A 15,827-nucleotide genomic window follows, 5' to 3' on the forward strand; every position below is an offset into this window, starting at 1 on the left:
GTGTTTCGCTGCCATTGTGGGTCCTGCAGATCAATCTTCAATATGCAAAGCCAGAAAACAAAAGCTTTCATTTTTTTACTATGTTTGCAGACAACTGCAGAATCACTCAAAAATATATTAGATACAAACTTTGCACATGGCTTCCAGACATTTGATTTTAGTAGCACAAAGAAAGCAGTAATCTTCTATGTAAATATTCAGTTTTTCCCCCCAAAAAGATACAATAATTGATTTAATTTAGATGTAAGAGCTGAAATAAAGTAAGAGCTCTTGAACATATGCACTTCACATATGGATAGAAACAGGTTCTGAATAGCTTTCTTTGTGCAACTAGGTACAGTATGTCCTCTTTGGTGGATATCTCCATGTCATCCAAATCATTTTTCTACTTACAGAGCATTTTAACACAAATATGTGCATAAATAGAAACCTTTGGATCCAGCAACTGTCATTTATTGAACCACCTGTCTCCCATTATTTCTGCCTGTTCCACATGTTCTAATATGATGCTCTAGCTCCCTTCTCTGAAGTCATATCAATTAATGAGCCAAGGACATGATTACTCAGTCATGCCTATATACAAATATACAGCATCTTAAAGTAGTCACAACACAACCATTTTACATAAATACATTTTTTCTAGAAATGCCCATTTTAATAAAAACTTCACAAATTTAGCTTGGAAACCTACATACACATAATTATTTGCTAGCAGAGATTTCTTTTTTCCATTTCAAGGCTCTTAAAACAATCCAATTTCAGTTTATTAAAATAGGAATGTTGTCAAGGTTTATTCCAGGGCAAGATTATATCTGCAGAGATCTGCAGATTACAAATCAGCAAGGCTGGTGCTAAATTGCAACATTTGTATGAAAGAACAACGATTAGATTGGTCCGTCTGTCTTGCATCTGTATAGTAGAACAATCTTTTAAGACTGGTCCATGAATGCATCAAAATAATGAACCAGCCATCTTAGATAAGGCAACAGTGGCAGATTTTTGATATAATACCAAACCCAATCATTTTCAATGGTTTCTGTTTACATGCCTTGTGATGGAGGAAATGTCCCTTTCATTTCTACCCAAATAACTGACATCATAATTTATGTATGTAGCTGTTGTAGATTTATCCACGGCTGCTCCTTTAAACTTGAGATGCCAATATCGTACCTCAGCTGCCTATTCAGGAGCTAATGATATCCATTCTGACTAATGATATGCAAGCTGGAAGTGTCTCTCATGCATCCATATGTCCAATAACAACACTGAGAAGCTCTTGCATAATTTCAGTTTGTTGACAGATTTCATCAAGGTGCTTCTTCAGTTCACTGTTACTGAATGCTGCCAGAAAGTCTGGATCTTCATATAAGACAAAAAGTATTCAGATATTAGAGCTTTTTAAAATGCCTGCGGAACTTTTCATGTGGGAAGGTACATCCTTTTACACTTGTCTATACATTTATTTGACATTGGATTGGTCGTATTATCTAAGGATTTACATTCAATCTATAAAAATCTACACCATGAAACATAGGCCAACTTTAAATTATTTATGTTTAAAATCTGCTTTGATGTTACAATTTTTCAAGATCCTGTTAAGAAATTCATGCATATTCCTGTTTCTTATACATCATACATCTGTTCAACAAGCCTCAAGAGAACCTGTTTCCACCTTTCTCAGTCAGAAATATGACAAACTTTCAGGCATTATGATGTGTCTCGTGTCCATCAGTCAGCCTTCCACTTTCCACTGTTCAACCTCCTATAAAGATCCAAGCTTCCCTTTGGACCTTCTGTCAAAAATAACTCTGAAATTCACCACCTAGCTGGACCTCCTATATATTGCATTTTTGGTGATTCTATTTGGCTTGGTTTCACTCTCTTGACTCTTCCCCAACTAAAATCCTATAAGGGTACATCTTGACTTCTTTACTACTGCTAATAAAAAATAGTTGGAAAAAATTCAGGAAACTAGAATCATGAGATTATTGATGCTCCCTTTCTAAAAATATTTTTAGAAGTATAAAATATGTGACAATGGGAATGAACTTCAACACAAGTCTGATGAAAATATCAGTGAACTTTATAAAGCTGGAGTTTGTTTACATTACTAGAAGCAATAAGGACTCAAATCCTAGTAAAATCTAGTGAGCCTAGTTATTATGCTAGACACCACATAAAACTCCTGGGATTTAATTTGGACCACTATTTTATTTATTTTATTGGAAAGACTTATAGGGATTTCTTTAAATCATAGAAGTCCATACCTTTCTGTAATGCACAGAGAGTGGTTATGCCCAAATGCTGAAAACGAATCTCCCGGTGAATAAAATACTTCATCAGATATTGCTGAACCTGGTTCATGTGAGTTTTTAACAGAGACACTATCTCCTCTATGCAATTGATATGGAGAACAGAAAAGAAACACAGAACAGAATCCATTAGTTATACTGCACTATTAAAACAACGTCCTTCTGCTTGTGATGACTGCTACTGCTTGCTTTTCTGGTTACTAATTTGTTAAGCTAAGTATATTTTAATATTGAAAATTTATAAATGTAGTTTACTATAAAGTCACGCACTACAGCAAGCAGAGCTCTGCGCTCCAGCCCCAATTCATTTTAAGTTTTATTTTGTGAAATAAAAATACAAGTGCTGAATCTCCCAAAGAGCTTCATCTACTTGGAAATTAAAGCACAGTGGTAATAATGCTACATAATTGTGTAGTAAATGTCTTCTAGACACAATTAGTGCTTGTGTACATGTAATAATAAATAAATAATAATAAATTATTTTACGAATGGGGGTTTAAAGAGGCTTTATACCACAATGATTTTTCAAATTAAACATCACTTCAACTTGCAGCAGTAAATCTATCAATATTTGAGCAGTAATAGCATATTTAACAGGATTTGTTTCCTTATGGAAGATTCTATTACGATGGCACAAAATGTTTAATTGCTGTGTTGGAACTATTTGCTTCACTCTCTCAAACAAATTTTCATATTTAAATTAGAAAAATAAGGGCTCCAGGCAAGGAGGCCAAGTGTGGTCAGGCGCAAAATACCTGCCTGATGTTGATTAGATTTACATTATTAGTATATTATAGGAAAATAGATGATCATCTAGCTGTAATTCATTCATTTAATAAGTCTTTAAGAATCCCATTATACTCTGAGAATGATATAAATAAAGGGATTTGCACTTCAAGGCTCAAGCTGTTGTCCTTTTTTTTTTTTTAACCCAACACATTTCATCACTTGAATTTGAATTTATAGTTTCATTAGGCTGAAAATATACACTGCTCAAAAAAATAAAGGGAACACAAAAATAAGACATCCTAGATCTGAATGAATGAAATATTCTTATTAAATACTTTGTTCATTACATAGTTGAATGTGCTGACAACAAACTTACACAAAAATTATCAATGGAAATCAAATTTAGCAACCCATGGAGGTCTGGATTTGGAGTTACACTCAAAATTAAAGTGGAAAAAACACTACAGGCTGAGCCAACTTTGATGTAATGTCCTTAAAACAAGTCAAAATGAGGCTGAGTAGTGTGTGGCCTCCACATGCCTGTATGACCTCCCTACAATGCCTGGGCATGCTCCTGATGAGGTGGCGGATGGTCTCCTGAGGGATCTCCTCCCACACCTGGACTAAAGCATCCCCCAACTTTTGGACAGTCTGTGGTGCAACGTGGCGTTGCTGGATGGAGAGAGACATGATGTCCCAGATGTGCTCAATTGGATTCAGGTCTGGGGAACGGGCGGGCCAGTCCATAGCATCAATGCCTTCGTCTTGCAGGAACTGCTGACACACTCCAGCCACATGAGGTCTAGCATTGTCTTGCATTAGGAGGAACCCAGGGCCAACCACACCAGCATATGGTCTCACAAGGGGTCTGAGGATCTCATCTCAGTACCTAATGGCAGTCAGGCTATCTCTGGCGAGCACATGGAGGGCTGTGCGGCCCCCTAAAGAAATGCCACCCCATACCATTACTGACCCACTGCCAAACCGGTCATGCTGGAGGATGTTGCAGGCAGCAAAACATTCTCCGCGGCATCTCCAGACCCTGTCACGTCTGTCACATGTGCTCAGTGTGAACCTGCTTTCATCTGTGAAGAGCACAGGGCACCAGTGACGAATTTGCCAATCGGTGTTCTCTGGCAAATGCCAAACGTCCTGCACGGTGTTGGGCTGTAAGCACAGCCCCCCACCTGTGGATGTCGGGCCCTCATACCACCCTCATGGAGTCTGTTTCTGACTGTTTGAGCAGCCACATGCACATTTGTGCCCTGCTGGAGGTCATTTTGCAGGGCTCTGGCAGTGCTCCTCCTGTCCCTCCTTGCACAAAGGCGGAGGTAGAGGTCCTGATGCTGGGTTGTTGCCCTCCTACGGCCTCCTCCACGTCTCCTGATGTACTGGCCTGTCTCCTGGTAGTGCTTCCATGCTCTGGACACTACGCTGACAGACACAGCAAACCTTGCAACAGCTCGCATTGATGTGCCATCCTGGATGAGCTGCACTACCTGAGCCACTTGTGTGGGTTGTAGACTCCGTCTCATGCAACCACTAGAGTGAAAGCACCACCAGCATTCAAAAGTGACCAAACCATCAGCCAGAAAGCATAGGAACTGAGAAGTGGTCTGTGGTCATCACCTGCAGAACCACTCCTTTATTGGGGATGTCTTGCTAACTGCCTATGCTTTCCACCTGTTGTCTATTCCATTTGCACAACAGCATGTGAAATTGATTGTCAATCAGTGTTGCTACCTAAGTGGACAGTTTGATTTCACAGAAGTGTGATTGACTTGGAGTTGCATTGTGTTGTTTAAGTGTTCCCTTTATTTTTTTGAGCAGTGTAAATATCAGACTCCCTGCTGATACATACCATGCCTTACGAAGTGTTTGATCATAAAAGCAGCTTGGAATGAAAGCTCGGTTTGTTCCACCTGGTTAGCTAATTTCACCAAATGACTTATCAATGGTTCATCCATCAATGCTACAATATGCGCCGTGGCTCCTTCTAATAGTAAAAGAAAAGATTTAATAAGAAATTAAAATGCAAATGAACAGACCCGAACAGAACAGAGAAAGACTATAGAACAGGGGTGTCAAACCTGCGGTGTCACAGCAGTGTCATGTGACATATTGGGACTTTCCCCTTTGCTAAACTGGGCGTGGGTGTGGCCAGCGTGTGACACATCCGGGCCATGGGCCGTGTGTTTGACAGCCCTGCTGTAGAACATTTGAAATAAATATATTGAACCACAGAGTCAAATACTTGGTAGGCCTCACAATTGGTGGAGAAATTAAAACCTGAACAGAAGGAAGTATAGCCTTTCCTTATACACATTCAGCAAAGGGTGCTCACCATCTCCTTCAGTAATTGGCATCATTGTTCAATTGGTCTTATCATGAGGAAATTTTTCTTAACATTTAAATGGAAACTGTACTTAGGAACAGAAACTTAAGAACATTGGTCTATGTCTCACACTCTGGAATGATAAAAAATAGGTCTTGAACTCCTCTACAGGATCCATTCATGTACTTGAGGAAGGCTATCACACTTCAATTAGGCATCTCTTCACAAAAGGGACCACACCCAGTTGCCTCATGACTTACTTTATTGTCTGTTCCAGTTCCAATTACTATAACCGTGATGGCGAACCTATGGCACACATGCTGGAAGTGACACGCAGAGCCACTTCTGCCGGCACACGAGAGGTCGCCCGGAAGAGCCCCACTGCGCATACATGCACGCCTCCCACCAGCCAGCTGATTATTGGGTATTCTGCTACGCGTGCAGGGGTGGAATTCTATCGGTTCACACCTATTCGCTGGAACCGGTTGTTAACATTCTAAGCAGTTCGGAGAACTGGTTGTTAGAAGAAATTACTGGCCTAATCCTGTAAGGAAGGCAGGAAGGAAACATTCTGGTGTTGCTTACAGAAACTGCCTCTCCGTTAACCCTTATTACATTCTTGGTAGGACTAGACTTCCTGTCTCTGGAACATCTCTGGAGTTTTTTCCCCTCCTTTGCTGGTACTTTGCTTGTGTGGAGTGACCATTTAAAGTTACAATGGCACTGAAAAAGTGACTTATGACCGTTTTCACACTTATGACTGCTGCAGCTTCCCCACAGTCATGAAAGGCCAGGTGAGGAGATGCGTGCCTTGATGTGAGTAACTATTGAGTTGGCCATGCCCAGCCAATAACATGATCACCAAGCCATATCCACCCAGTCACATGACTATCAAGCCACGCCCACCAACCAAGCCATGCCCCTGTATTGCTTAGTGATGGCAATTCCAGTCCCAACGTATTTTATGATTTCTCCAGCATAGATAGTCCTTGACTCACAACCACAATTCAGCCCAAAATTTATGTTAAGTCAGACATTTGTTAAAGGAGTTTCACCCCGTTATACAAACTTTCTTGCCTCAGTTGTTGAGGGAATCACTGCAGTTGATAAGTTAGTAACCCGGTTGTTAAGTGAATCTGGCTTCCCCATTGACTTTGCTTGTCAGAAGGTCACAAAAGGGGATCACAGGACCTTGGGACATTGCAATAGTCATAAATACGAACCAGTTGCCAAGCATCTGAATTTTGATCACATGATCTCAGGGATGCTGCAAAGGTCGTAACTGTGAAAAACAGTCATAACCTCCTTTTTTCAGTGCCGTTGTAACTTTGAATGGTCACGAAATGAACTGTTGTAAGTTGAGGACTACCTGTTTTTTAAGATATTTTCTTCAAAGTGTTGCCCACTCCCATTAAATATATGTATATTTTAGAAGTTTGAGTTTTAAAAAAAGGATTAAAGAAAAAGAAAGAGTATCCAAGCAACTATGCTTTTCCTTTTTAAACCAGCGAGCACTTTAGAAATACTTGGTAATCTAAATATTTTGTTAATGATTGAAATCTGAGTTTGTTTTATTTTAAAATTATGTTTGCTTTATTGATTAATTCCTTCAAGTTATTGCTGATCTCTGGCAACTGCCTGGAATAATCCCTGCAGATCAGAGGGGGTATTCAGCAGGTTCTGACCAGTTCTGGAGAACCAGTAGCAGAAATTTTGTGTAGTTCAGAGAACTGGCAAATACCCCCTATGACTGGAGATTTTACAGTATCCTTCCCCTGCCAGGCACACCAAGCCACACCCACCAAGTCATGCCACACCCACCAAGCCACGCCCACAGAACCAGTAGTAATTTTTTTTGAATCCCACCACTGTTGCATATCCCTGCAGATCTCTTGGCAAGATTTCAGAGGTGGTTAGCTGTTGCCTCCTTCCTGGAGCTGAGTGTGTGTGACTGGCTCAAGGTCATCCAATTGGTTTTGTGCCTGAGTCTGCCAGTTTTTAGCCTGGTGCATTAGTCACTATACCAAGCTGGCTCTCCTATTTAAATTAAATTTAAATATATTTCTATTTAATTTAATTTAAATTCAATAAAGTTCTTCTATCTCATATCTTATTTATATTTTTACCCCAAGTATTTGGCTTCTCATAGGCTTCCAATAAAACCATTGTCATCTGTATTATGCAGGAGATCAAAATTTACATCAACATCAATGTTCAATGCCAGAAAAAAGGCTTACGCATCTATGCAACAGAATTAAAGCCCCCCTTACCATGCTTCACCAGTTCAGCAAGACAAGATATCACATAGAAAAGGGAATCTTCTAGTAAATGGGCACTATGGATAGCTTGAAGAAGGCCTTCAACACATGGGCTTTCTAAGATTTTCTGTAAATCATACACAAAAGGCACTATTTCAGTCTGGCAAACCTCTTTCAAGCTATAAAAATTAGCATCATGAATAAAAATAAACAGGGTAGTTTTATGGCATATATCAGATTCATTCAAGAATCAAATTAAACTAAAGCTTGCCTCTGCCCCAGTTAACATTGGATTTAATTTTTAGAACTGGATAAAGGATGTAGGATGAGGGATAGATAATAATCATACAAAATATCAATATGTGTGCAATAACCAACTGTGGTTGCATTGTTTTCTTTCTTAAAACACTTATGGCATACGTGGCCTCCAAATTCTTTTATTAGTTCCAAATACGAAAAGAGATCTCCAACACTTTTAGACCCATCTTGCATTTGGTACTCATGAACTCCAGAAAGCAGATTTAAAGAAACCTGCAACATTTTATAAAAGCAGGTGGAGAGATTAACATGAGAAGAAAGCATGCAGGTAGGTGCATTGCTTGATAATGTAACTCTCTTTCCTCCTATATATGTTGTTTAAATAAGAACTATTATAATGCAAAATTTATTTAGTGCTCTGATATTCTGTCATTTTTCACTGTGAAACTAAACCATTTTTTAAAGCATCATAAGGATTTTCAAAATATTTCCCAAAATTGATCAGACCAGTTTAGCTTTAGCAATTCTCTACACAATGTGCTCCTCAGGAAATTTAGCACCTGCAAAATCCATTGCTATAGATTTTCCAGTGGGTGCTATATTGTCCATTACAGAAATCCGTTCCACAGTGATACCAATAGTCAAATTTGAGATCAATATGGGCTGACAGTAATATAGTTCATAGTTTGCTGTAATTAATTCATTCAAACTATAGCAGAAAGAAAAAGAAATAAGCACATTGTCCTTTTAATCTGAATTTTAAATTGATTTCTAGTACTGGTATCTTTCTAGGTGCATTTCAAAATGATGGCTGTGGCATAATGTTTTTAAGGGTAGTAGGGCCAATATATGGTGGGGGGACAACTATATTTCCTGTATAAATCAATTCTCTTAAATGGATATTAGAGGACCAGATATGGAAACTAGAGGTAAACCTTTTATAAATACCATGCCTTTGGAAAGCAATGTCCAGAGATAGCTACAGAGATTGAACCTATAATCTCATAGGAATTGAGTAATGACTTCAGACACTTTATCTATATGTATAAAACCAAAATACTACTCATGCATCTACATAAAATCTCCAGAACCGTAAAGCCTACAAACTTGAAATTTGGCGCATATGTTCCTCTTGGCTTCTAGGTGCTCACTAAGAAAGGATTTTTCGAAATGACCATCAGAGCATTAGTATTTCATATATTATTATTTACATGCTCTGATGCTAAGGAGTTCTACTCCCCCTCCCCACCTGAAAAGAAATTTTTCTTCCCCAAACCCCAAAAACTTTAATCTTAGACTATCTACTATTGATCTCACCCACTTCCTAAGAGGTCTGTAGGGGGCGTGCATAAGCGCACCAACGTGCCTCCCGTCCCTGTCCTATTGTTTCTTTTTATTTTTCTTATATGTATCCATTTCATGTATTCATAACTATGTTTTTACTTATACCTATTATCTTGTAAGCGATTGACAAATCAAATAAATAAAAATAAATAAATAAATAAAATCTGTTCCAAATGTAAAACACAAGCAGTGGAGAGGAGTTTCAGTTTCACAGCAGCAACCAGCTTTAGTACAAAACAGCTGAGCTAAGTCGAGGCTCCTTGCTGTCTCCTTCTTGCTCACACAGCAAATACTGCTTCACTTTCCAAACAGCCCTCAACTCTTTCACACGCTGACAGGACGCTATCCAGATGAATACCGGTGGATGCTGTTAGGCAGAGGCATATTTTTTCCCTTAGTTTCCTCCCCAAAAACTAGGCCCGACCACATAGTTTCGTAGCGAAGCACGGGTATCGAGCTAGTTTGATATGAAATCTGGGCTTGTGTGTTTATGTTGGCTGTTTTTCTCCCCTGTTCATGTGCTTCTTTTGTAAATGCTCTAGACTGCACTCATCGATTATATGACTATCTACATTGTGGAAGCAAATTCCACATTGCATCTGGATGATTTAAACTCTTCCTTACCACGCAGGTCTATAGGAAAACAGGGCCTTTGTGTGTCAAGTACTTTCCTCTCAGGTATATTTACAATTATTCTAGAAGCATTTCCAACTACCGTTAGAGGTGGCATATGAGCTAACCTGAAAACTGCAGCTAGGAAGGAAGGAAGGAAGGAAGGAAGGAAGGAAGGAAGGAAGGAAGGAAGGAAGGAAGGAAGGAAGGAAGGAAGGAAGGAAGGAAGGAAGGAAGGAAAGACTAAGTCCATGAGAGAGAAAACAACATGAGAAAATCAAGAAGGGTAGTTGATGCACTGAGGAAGACAAGATGACAAGCAGTAGTAATTATGAGCAGCCCAGAGGAAAGGGGAAAGAATCATGCAACAAAGAAGACAATGAGTAAAGAAGCAACAGTGTAAAGTGCTAAGTATTCCAAAATAGAATGCAAAGGAGAAAGGCAATCTGAATAGCAATAAATAAGTTAATAGGAATAAGTCTGGTTTAAGAAATATCTGAGGGAAATAGCTTTATGACTTTATGATAGCAACGACTTCATGATAGTGAAACTGAAGTTCTACAGGTAGTCATCGACTTACAACAATTCATTTAGTGACCGTTCAAAGTTAAAACGGCACTGAAAAAAGTGACTTACGACCATTTTTAACACTTATGACTGTTGCAGTCTCCCCATGGTCATGTGATTTACATTCTGATGCTTGGCAACTGGTTCATATTTATGACAGTTGCAGTGTCCGGGGGGGGCGGGGTCATATGATCCTCTTTGGCAAGCTTCTGACAAGGAAAATCAATGGGAAAGCCAGATTCACTTAACAACCATGTTACTAACTTAACAACTTCAGTGATTCACTTAACAAATGGGGGGGAAGAGTCATAAAGTTATAAAATGGGGCAAAATGCACTTAACAAATTTTTCACTTAGTAACTTACATGTTGGGCTCAAGGGTGGTCGTAAGTCAAGGATTACCTGCAGTGCTACTGCTTTATTGAGCAATAAATAAAGTTTTCAAAGGTAAAATAAATTCCTAGTTTCCTGCTTGCTATCTTTACTATCTAGAACAGGGGTCTTCAACCTTGGCAACTTTAAGACTTGTGGACTTTAAGACTTATAGATTTCAACTCCCAGAATCCCACAAGGCTTAAAGTTACCAAGGTTGGAGACTGCTGATCTAGAAAACAAACCTGTGATATTAACAAGCTTGAACAAAAATTCTCTGTCTCTCTCTCTATGTGTGCATGTATGAGTGAGTGAGTGAGTATGAGTGTGTATGTGTGTGTACGTGTATGCATAAATTTGTATGTGTATGTGTAGGGTGGAGAACAGTGTATAAAATGGTCAAAGTATTTCCTTGCACTGGAACATGGGTGTCTTTTAGTTATAAATTCTGAAAGAACTGAGTCATAAAAATAACATCTTGAAAATGTTCAATTTAAAAAAAACAACAGTGTGAATGTATTAAAACATACCAATTCCATGTACGCTATCAGGAATATATGCTGAGAATTCAACAAACACTTAATATTTTCATATAATATCACTCAGTTAGCTGAATTGTGAACTGAATATTTGGATCAGTATGCAAAACTACTTGAGACTTGCCTGTATGTTTTTAGAAAGGCTGAGATTTTTGATGAGGCAAGCCATATGGCCAACAATTACTGGGTCTGTTCTCCAGGTAAGCAACAGTTCCCCCAAAGTTTGCAGCATCTCATCAGACATCAGGGTATCCTGCAAAGATTAAAGTAGCACTTAAAATACAGTAAGAGCACTTTTAAAATAACAATCTGTGTGGGATTAACCCAAATTTACAAAATTGGTATAATACAGCTGCAGGTGCAAAGCAATGTTGCACTAAAGAGCCAAGGTTGACAGGGAGGGAAAGGGCCAGAGCATCTCTGTGTAATAATACCCAGTTTTGGGGCGGGAAACTGTGCCATTATTAAATTGTTAAGCAATTTTAAAAAAAAGCCAGTGAGCTGTGCTAACCTTACAGTTGGTTAATTCAATAAACAGCAATATAAATACTTCCACTGAGTACCAATCATTCAAGGTTCTATCCAATCATGGATAGCTTTTTCCATTACTGGTAGTCCTCGACTTGCAACCACTATTGAGCCCAAAATTTATGTTGTTAAGTGAGACATTTCTTAAGTGAGTTTTGCCCCATTTTACTACCTTTCCTACCGTGGTTGTTCAGTGGTTCACCACAGTCATTAAGTTAGTAACACGGTTGTTAAGTGAATCTGGCTTGCTCTGTTCACTTTGCTTGTCAGAAAGTCGCCAAAGGGGAATCACATGATTCTGTGACATTGCAATCGTCATAAATCTGAGTCGGTTGCCAGGGGCTTGAATGTTGATCATGTCACCATGGGGATAACGGCAATGGTTGTTGGTCATAAGATACATATTTCAGTGCCGTTGTAACTCTGGTCACTAAATGAACTGTTGTAAGTCAAGGACTACCCGTACGGTAGTAATGACTAAAACTGATCACGGGTCTAACAAAAAGGAGGCCTGCCATTAATTTACTTATCAATTTGAAAAAAGTCTCAGGTGGAAACTGGGAGAGACAAAGGATCTAAATAAGCAGCAGGAAGGAGAGAGCGATTAACCTAACTGATTAATATTTTTAATAATAAATATTCTTTATTTGCAAGGAAACTGATAGACAAGTAAAGTTAAAGAAGGTATACCTACCAAGCTAAAGATAAAATATAGTGCGGAACCGAGTAAACCGTGCTTAATATCAGAGTAATAAGGAAAATAGAAGAAAAAGGTGCCATCTCAAGAGACGGAACAATAGTAGAAAGCATAGTAGAAAGTTTATGAATAAAAACCCTGTTCACTAGATACTCCCCCGTCTCCCCAATTAAACTCTATGAATTAAAATATCAAAAGCACTATCATACCTCTGAATAACATAAATTGTGAACCCTTCCTGTCATGTAGATATACGAAGCATGCCTGTTTGAACATCTGTCCTATCCCAAATGCTTTTAATCTCATAAGCGAGATCCAAAGGCCAACGGTATTAAGAAAATGTGTACCTGGTTGCCTGAGTGTTGGGATAATATCTGGAGGAGAATTACTGAATTCTGCTGAATCTCCTTATTTCTAAATGTCAAGAGAGGAAGAAGACGGGACTGGATATGCATAGCAACAAGACTGGTCAGAACAAACTCTGCAACAGAAGAACACTCCTTAAGGCTGTCTGTCAATCAACCAAAATTGTTCTGCAAAAAGAACTTGAGAATAAAGCGCATCACCAAGTTTAATAAGAGTCAAATTAGTTCAACTGTCTCCTAGAAGCAGAGAATTCTACGCAATATCAATACAGTGGTTAGATCCAGAGCTCTGTTTCATGACAAATCACCAGAAGGACAAACCAAACTTAATATAAAAAAGCTAGCCCCTGATCAAAGTAATTAAACCATGTTCACCCTGATCTCACTAGAAGTCCAGGTAGTATTGATATTAGCATCAGAAGAAAGCTTAAAGTAGTTGTGCCCCCTTCTGGCATGGACTGGAACACAGAAAGCTCATTCAAAGCCAAGGAGATACATGACAAATCATCATCCAGACTGAATGACATCTTCAGAGGGGTATAACACAGTGATCCCCAACCTTTTTTATGCCGCGGCCCGGTACCGGCATCAGCTGCCGCGCCCGGTCCAGCATCAGCTGGCCGCCATCTTTTTGATGAAAAAGTGCTTCCTGTGACCTCACGGAAGCACTTTTTCATCAAAAAGATGGCGGCGTATTTCGGTGAGCTTTTCCGGATAGAAATGGCTTTCTACCCGGAAAAGCTCACCGGAAGCACTTTTTCATCAAAAAGATGGTGGCGCCCAGCAAACCAGCGGCCCGGTAGGACTTGTTCCACGGACCGGTACCGGTCCGCGGACCGGTGGTTGGAGACCCCTGGTATAACAGACAGAATAGCCACATTTACAACCAAATATTGTAGGCACATGACTTGTAAATTAAAGTCCATTCCATAAATATTGAAAGCTGAAAGGTGCCCGTTTACTGTAAAATGTTTAATGTTTATGCCCACATACAGCTAGTCCTTGGCTTATGACCACAGTTGAGCCCAAAGTTTCTGCTGCTAAGTGAAACATTTCTTAAGTGACCATTTTATGACCTTTCTTGCCATGGATGTTAAGTGAATCACTGCAGTTGTTAAGTTCGTAACACGGTTGTTAAGTGAATCTGTCTTCCCCATTGACTTTGCTTGTCAGGAAGCCGCAAAGGGCGATCACATGACCTCACGAGTCAGTTGCCAAGCATCTGGATTTTGATCATGTGATCATGGGGTTGTAAGTGTGAAAAACGGTCATAAGTCACTTTTATCAGTGCTGTCGTATCGTCACTAAGCAAACCGTCGTAAAGGACAATATTCTTCTTTCAGAAAGGCAATATCTGGATCTGGTTAATAATGCCGAGGAACAATATTAGCATGCATCAAAGGTGTATGGGAGAAGGGGAGAGGAGATATCACGGAGGCTCAATGCTTTCCGTAGTGTGGCCCCAGTTACACTGGCACATGACCCCCTCCCTCATGTGTTGGCTAACCACCAATTCAATCTAGCACTTGAAATAGATCCTCCACCTCTGCGTTAGGTTCGCTTCTTACATCAAATCTAAATGTGAACCTGGGGAGTGAATGGCTTGAAGCTTTGCAGAAAATTACTTGCAATACAAGAACAAAAGTAACACTTTAGGTTTTAAATAGGACTGGTGGTTACCTGAATTTGTACCAAGATGGGAATTTGGACTTGAATTCATGTACAGACTTTAACAGAGTGAATTATACTAATAAATGTGTCAATTATAGAATCCAGTTAGACAGGGATCCCTAACCAGATACCAGTACCGGTCCGTGGATCATTTCATTTTTATTTTACCGGGCCGCGAAGAATGAATGGTTGGGGACCACTGCAGTTACAGACCACTGCTTCACTGATGAAGAAGCAAACTGCTAAATTCTTCTGCAAAACACCTGTGTTTTTGTATGCATTTCTCCCACAAATTAAAATCTTTGTGAAAGAGTAATGATGCCCCTTGTTTGCAATATAATGCCATTTTCTCTTAAATTTTATAATCAAATGCCCTGTATATCCATTACGCTATCCAATGTAGAAAGTTTAAAAAAAAAACCTCTGAAAAATAGAAAGATTAATAGAAAGTTGAATCCAAGAAAATCTAAGAGGAAATCTGACAGTAGTGCTTCTTTATTAGGCCCAAAGTAAATAAAGACAGGGTCCTTTCTCAAATATTTCATCCACCAGAAATCAAATGCAAGTGCCACTGAAGCAGGGGAGGTCGTGGTGTTATCATCATCAGATAAACCTATTGTTGGAGGAAATGTTCATCTGGGTTCAGTTCCAAGTGGGAAGAAAGACACTAGAAACATGGAGACTGCTTGGAAGGATGGACAGGACCACATGGTTTGGTCCTGGGTAGCTGACGACATGGAGTGGAGAGGGAGATATACGTATACCCTCTCTTGGGCTTTGAACTTGCTTCCTGTTCCTGTGAAAGAAATGTATCCTGATTGGTTGTCAGATTCCCATGGATGTAGCGGTAACTGTGTAGGTTGTCTTGAGTCCCAGGCTTGGTTGAATCTTGCTGGGTGATGTAATCTTTCCAGGTATCATGTTGTGAGATGGTTAGAGGGCTAATCCTATCATGTCCTGAGGGGGCAGGGGCTGTAGGGAACTTTGTCTTTAAAAATAAAGACTTTCAAGACAAGATTGGACTGCCATTTGCCAGAAATGGTGTAGGGTCTCCTGCTTAGGAGGGGGGTTGGACTAGATGACCTACAAGGTCCCTTCCAACTCTGATTATCTGATTCTGAACATGTTTCTCCTTTTCTCATCCAGGGAAATATAATAGTCTGCCTTTTTAGTATTTTAGTATTTAGTATTTTTAGTATTTCCTAGAATATTTCATTCTTCTTGAAGAGGGGTGGGTGCT

General features: G+C 39.4%; 1 protein-coding gene across 2 annotated transcripts in view; it reads right to left on the reverse strand.

Moving 5' to 3' along the window:
- Positions 1 to 633: 633 nt before the first annotated feature.
- Positions 634 to 15,827, reverse strand: part of LOC113411201 (uncharacterized) — a 28,416-nt gene continuing 13,222 nt past the window's right edge. The window contains exons 9-14 of one of the 2 annotated variants that reach the window (XM_026666153.2): positions 12,899 to 13,032; positions 11,451 to 11,579; positions 7,647 to 7,761; positions 4,903 to 5,037; positions 2,268 to 2,393; positions 634 to 1,359 (exon numbers count right to left, since the gene is read on the reverse strand). In XM_026666153.2, coding sequence (XP_026521938.2) covers positions 1,238 to 1,359; positions 2,268 to 2,393; positions 4,903 to 5,037; positions 7,647 to 7,761; positions 11,451 to 11,579; positions 12,899 to 13,032 — 761 coding nt within the window. In that variant the 3' untranslated portion in view covers positions 634 to 1,237. The remainder of the gene's footprint in view (positions 1,360 to 2,267; positions 2,394 to 4,902; positions 5,038 to 7,646; positions 7,762 to 11,450; positions 11,580 to 12,898; positions 13,033 to 15,827) is intronic. The other variant, XM_087971291.1, reaches the window with a different exon arrangement.

This window comes from Notechis scutatus, chromosome 1 (assembly GCF_049901735.1).
Source record: "Notechis scutatus isolate UNSWTSFEM ecotype Mainland chromosome 1, rNotScu1.2, whole genome shotgun sequence".
Classification (NCBI taxonomy): Eukaryota; Metazoa; Chordata; class Lepidosauria; order Squamata; family Elapidae; genus Notechis; species Notechis scutatus.